This window comes from Camellia sinensis, chromosome 10 (assembly GCF_055761805.1).
Source record: "Camellia sinensis isolate YWXY chromosome 10, ASM5576180v1, whole genome shotgun sequence".
In the NCBI taxonomy this organism is placed as follows: Eukaryota; Viridiplantae; Streptophyta; class Magnoliopsida; order Ericales; family Theaceae; genus Camellia; species Camellia sinensis.
The window spans coordinates 131,014,846-131,020,405 of record NC_138970.1 but is presented as its reverse complement, the minus strand read 5'-3'; the positions used below and the strand labels follow the sequence as shown (position 1 = coordinate 131,020,405).

Genomic DNA, 5,560 nt, shown 5'->3' with positions numbered 1-5,560 from the left:
GTAAAAGAGGAAATGAAAAAGTGAAGTGTAATCCCGCTGCTGTCAACTAAAATACACTAGGCTCACTCGAGCGAAGGAAAGCTCGCTCGAGCCAAGAATCAAAACCATCAGGTCAAAAAGAGACGCAGACGCAAGCTCGAGCATAAAACTTCTCGCTCGAGCCACCAGACACAAGACCCAACTCTTGCTCGAGCGAAGGAACTAAAACAAAGAGCTCGCTTAAGCAACAAAATCCTTGCTCGAGCGAAGAACCATAATTCTGGGCAGCAACCATTTGCTCCCAATCACCCCCAACCTGTAACAAACCAGCCCAAAACATCCTATAACTCAAATACAAAGTATTGAAGGACGAAAACAAGATATATACAACATCCCACACCACGGAACCCAAGCCCGGGATACAATAATGAATGGAGGAAAAACCGGGGTCGCTATAAAAAGGCATGTCTCCAGTTGACCGCCAAGGTGTGGTACGGTAAGCCCATAAAACATGAGAAAGCTCCTCAGCCCACTTGTCTTTTGCTCTCTCCAACCTCTTTTTCAAACCATCTAAGACGACTTTGTTGGAAGCTTCCGCCTAGCCATTCGCTTGAGGGTATGTTGGTGTAGAGTTGTAGAATTCTATTTTGTATTCTTTGCAAAAGCCCCTGAAGATTTTGCCATCGAACTGAGTGCCATTGTCAGATATTAGAGCCTTGGGTATGCCGAATTGAGTTATGATGTTCTGCCAGACGAACTTCTTAACGTCTTTCTCTTTTTATCGATGCGAGTGCTTCTACCTCCACCTACTTTGTGAAGTAGTCTGTTGCTGCGAGAAAGAACTTTCTGTTACCAGGTGTAGTTGGAAGTGGTCCCACTATATCCAGGCCCCACATTGCGAAGGGCCACGGGCTAGTCAATGGTAGAAGCTCTTTGGCTGGTTAATGTATTTGGTGTGCAAACTTCTGACATTTCTCGTACTTCTTGACATATTTCTCTAAATCTGCTTGCATGTATGGCCACCAATATCCTTGTGAAATTGCTCTGTAAGCCAATGATCTTCCCCCTTGGTGGCTTCCACAGGCGCCTTCGTGTATCTCGAACAAAAATACCTCGACCTTGCTGGGATGGACACATGCAGGTAAGGTCCTGTGAAAGATTTTTTGTACAATGCTAGTGATGGAAAGAGCCAAAATCGCTATGATTTTGCTCTAATTTTGTTAGCTTCTTTCTTTTCTTCAGGCAAGACGCCATCTTTTAAAAATACTATGATGGGATCCATCCAGGATGGGCCTAGTTCGACATAACATGCCTCAGCTGCTTCCGATTCTTCAATACTTGGTCTAGGTAGGAAGTCGATCAGTAATGGGTGTGGGATAGATGTATCTTCCATTGAAGCAAAACCTGCCAGTTCGTCTGCTCTACTATTTTCCTCTCGGCCAATTTGCTCTATCTGGACTACTTCGAACTTCATGATCTCCTTTCTTACTAACTCTTGGTACTTAGCCATCCTATCATCTTTTGCCTCGTAATCGCCTGAAATCTGGTAGACTACCAACTGGGAGTCACTGTATACCACCAGTTCAGTGGCCTTCATGTAAAGTGCTGATTTTAAGCCTGCTAATAGTGCTTCATACTCCACCTCATTGTTGGATGTTTGGAAGCCAAGGTCGACTACCTGTTCAATTGTTAGGCCATCCGATGAGATGAGGACTATGCCAAGTCCTGCACCGTGCCTGTTGGATACTCCATCTATAAAGAGTTTCCCCATCTCTCCGATGAATAGCTTCCAGCAAATAGAGGGATCAGATGATGTCTTGGGATCATGGGTGTTGCTGATGTTTTTTTCAGGTCGATGTCCGCTGTTGGGGTTTGATCTTCACTGTCTGACTGCCTCAAGTCTTTAATTTTTGATGAGTCCCCGCTAGGAATAACATGGTATGTTCCTTCCTTCCTGTTCTCAAACCTGTATGGCTTGCCATGTAGCTGGGCATCCGGCATTAGGGGCTGTGCAATTCCCGCAGCACTTTCCCCTCTCACTTCGGTTGCTTCAGTCAAATCGACCGGGCAGACATAATGACTTCCTGGCGTGAACTCAGCCACAAAGTCTGTTAAAGCTTGGGCTTTTATTGCGGTTCTTGGTTGAAACTTGATATCGAACTGCCCCAACTCCACTGCCTATTTCAAGATTCGTCCAGAAAAATCTGCCCTCTCAAACAAGGCCTTTAAAGGGAAAGCCGTTAGGACAATTACGGTGTGGGCATGGAAATAGTGTGACAACTTTCTTGAGGCCATCATCAAAGCTAAGGCCAGCTTTTCCAACGGTAGGTACCTTGTTTCAGCGCCCAGCAAGCTCTTGCTAACATAAAAGATAGGCAGGTGTTGGATTCCTTCCGCTCTGACCAATATTGCGCTGACTTCATGCTGTGAAATTGCTAAGTACAAAAAGAACTCTTCTCTTGGTACCGGGGTTACTAACAACAGAGGAGAGGTTATGTAGTTTTTCAAGCTTTCTAAGGCGCGGTCACACTCATCATCCCACTCAAATTTGGCCTTTAGTGCCTGGAAGAATGGTCGACATCTGTCTGACGACCGACTTATGAACCGGTTGAGCGCGGCTGCTAGACCAGTGAGATGCTATACTTCTTTGACTGTGTTGGGCCTCTCAAGATCTTGGATGGCTTTGATCTGAGAGGGATCAGCTTCTATACCCCGGTTGGTCACTAGAAAGCCCAGGAATTTGCCTGACCCTACGCCGAATGCGCACTTTGATGCGTTTAGACATAACTTGTGGGACTTCAAAATTTGAAACATTTCATCTAGGTCTCTGAGATGGTCCTTCTCATCTCTACTTTTGACCACCATGTCATCTATGTAAGCCTCCATTGTTCTGCCTAACAATGATTCAAACATTTTAGTGACCATTCGTTGGAATGTAGCCCCTGCGATTTTTAGGCCAAAGGGCATGACCTTGTAATAGTATAGTCCTCTGGGTGTTGTAAATGACGTGACCTCCTGGTCCAGTTCGTGCATAGCGATTTGATGGTAACCTCGATACGCATCCAGGAAGTTAAGTCGGTTATGCCCTGCTGTTAGGTCCACCAGTTGGTCTATCCGTGGTAGGGGAAAACCGCCTTTTGGACACACCTTATTAACTGTTTTGTAGTCCACACAAACGCACCATTTGCCGTTCTTCTTTGGCACTACTACAGTGTTGGAGATCCACCTGGGATAGTGCACTTTTTTTATGGCTCCTGCCTCTAGCAAGTTTCCTACTTCTTCTGCCACTATCTCTGCGTGGTGGAGTGCAGATCGGCGAGTCCGCTGAATAATTGGTCTAGCAGTTGGGTGGACATTAAGTTGATGGCAGATGAAATTTTGGTTAATGCCATGCATGTCGTATGGTGTCCAGGAAAACTATTCGATATTGGAGGTCAAGAATTCCATGACCTTTCTTCTCTCAGTGCTGGACAAAGATGAGCCGAGCAAAAAGAACTTTTCTGGATTCTTTTCATCTATCCTTACCTCAACCAAGTCTTCCACTGCCTTCTTTTCTGCTACTTTGCCGACATCTGCAAACAGTTCGTTGCTTTCTAGTTCCTCCATCATCTGTACAAACCCTTTTGCAGCACGGCTTCCGTTTACCGTGACGAAACACTGTTTCGACATGATTTGGTCTCCTAAGACTTCTTCAATCACTCTGGTTTCGTTGGGGAACCGTAATGCCTGATAGTAGGTTGATGCCACCGACCGCATAGCGTACAACCATGCTCTTCCCAAGATTATGTTGTAAGTGGAAGGGACCTTCAATACCCAAAACTCCACCTGTTTTGTCATTGTTCCTGCCTTGACTGGTAGAATTATCTTGCCCACTGGCCATTCTGGCATCGAGTTGAAACTGACTAGAGGAGATGTCGCGGGCGCCAAGTCTTTGTCCTCCAATTTTAGCTGCTTGAAGGTCTCATAATACAGTATCTCACATGAGCTTCCTTTATCAATCAGAATTCGTTTGATGTCAAAATTCTTGACACGTAAAGTGACCACTAGTGCATCATTGTGAGGACAATGTAGCCTTGTTAGATCCCTATCAGAGAACGAGATGACGTTTGTTGCCTCCGTTTTTTCCCTCTTGACGGTGGGTTGTGCACTTAGCACCTCCCTCAAGTGCTCAGCCTTTTTTAACATCCCTCTAAGCTCACATACCCGCTCAGGTTCGACAATCCCGTGTATAACATTAAGCCTTGAGGTGGGCCGTCGATCGGCATCCCACTCAACTTGTTGTGGTCTTGGGGGGCTGGTTGTGTTCCCCCTTCTATATACTGGTCCAGGTGACCGGCGGCCACTAACTCCTCCTAATGTTGCCTCAATGGTGTGCAATTTTCAGTTCGGTGCCCTTTTTCATCATGGAAGGTGCAACGGTACCTTTCATCGTAACCTTTTTGCGCTTCTCCCAACTTGGCTAGCCGCCGAACGAAGGGTTCATCGCATATCTCGCTAAGAATCCAGTAGATAGGTTTGTTGAATACCGTGGTAATGGCAATACGGACTCTCAACTTCCTTGTTTGGGGTCCTCTCTGTTGGCTTCGTCTGCCTCATCCATTTTTGCTTGGTTGTTCTACCGTGTTGACTTTTGCTGTAGTTTTTTTATCCAGCATCGCTATTATGCTAGATTTTGCTTGGCGTGGGCGCTATCTTCTTCTACCTGGATGTGTTGATGCACTCTCTCCATTAGGGCCTTCATCTTAAGGAGCGGCATCATCATCATTGAATCCCTCAACTTGTTACTGACCGATAAACCTCGTTTGTACTGTGCGATGGCGAGGTTCATAGGGCAATCCCCAATCTGGTTGAAAATCTCCCAATATCGACTGTTGTAAGACCTCAATGTTTCCTTTTCACCCATGTCAATAGAGAGTAGCTGGTCTATCTCCACTGGTGTCTTGGTATTCGTTTTGAATCTAGTCACAAGCGCTTCTGCCAACTGCACCCATGAGGCTATGCTACCTTCTGGCAGCCTTTCGAACCATGTTAGACCCAGTTCGCCAAGGCTAGAAGGAAACACGATACACATTAGAGCCTCGTTTCGCCAGTATACTGCCATGACCTAGCGAAAGTGGCTTTAGTGCATGTAGGGGTCTGACTTCCCCTTATAAGTGGTGAATTTGGGCTAGTGGAAACCTAAGGGTAGTGGTGCCTTCTCAATTGCCAGAACGAACGGCGAGCACTGTAACCTTGCTAGTACTTTATCTGCTGGTTCGTACGCAAGGCGCGACATTGGCATCCCTACCTTGACACTCCCATGTGTCCTAGGAGCCAATCGTTGTAGGGCTGAAACCCTATGAGGGTCACGAGCCCTGGTGTCCTCCTTCCATCGGGCCTTCTCCTCTAGTACTGTTCACAGGTCTGCTGACCTAGGCAACTCCGTGTGCCTGGATGTCATTTGGTGCATGTGCGAGAGCCGATAGTTGTTTCCTTCGGTATACGACCTTTCAGTCCTCGTTCCCTCAGACCTGGAGTAACGAGTCCTGGAGGTCCTTGATTGAGTGTCGCCTGTTCTAAGGCTCTTACTTTCTGCTTGTGA

The 5,560-nt window shown here is 46.4% G+C and overlaps 1 protein-coding gene across 1 annotated transcript; it reads right to left on the bottom strand.

Annotated features, from left to right (window-relative positions):
* Positions 1-4,639: 4,639 nt before the first annotated feature.
* LOC145800693 (uncharacterized) lies at positions 4,640-5,080 on the bottom strand. Its single transcript, XM_082890419.1, has one exon. It carries the CDS (start codon positions 5,078-5,080, stop codon positions 4,640-4,642), a length of 441 nt encoding a protein of 146 aa, XP_082746545.1.
* Between the last annotated feature and the right edge of the window lie 480 nt (positions 5,081-5,560).

What these genes read in the sequence shown, in the direction of transcription:
- LOC145800693 (XM_082890419.1), bottom strand. Translation starts at nt 5,080, where the DNA reads ATGGCAGTATACTGGCGAAACGAGGCTCTAATGTGTATCGTGTTTCCT.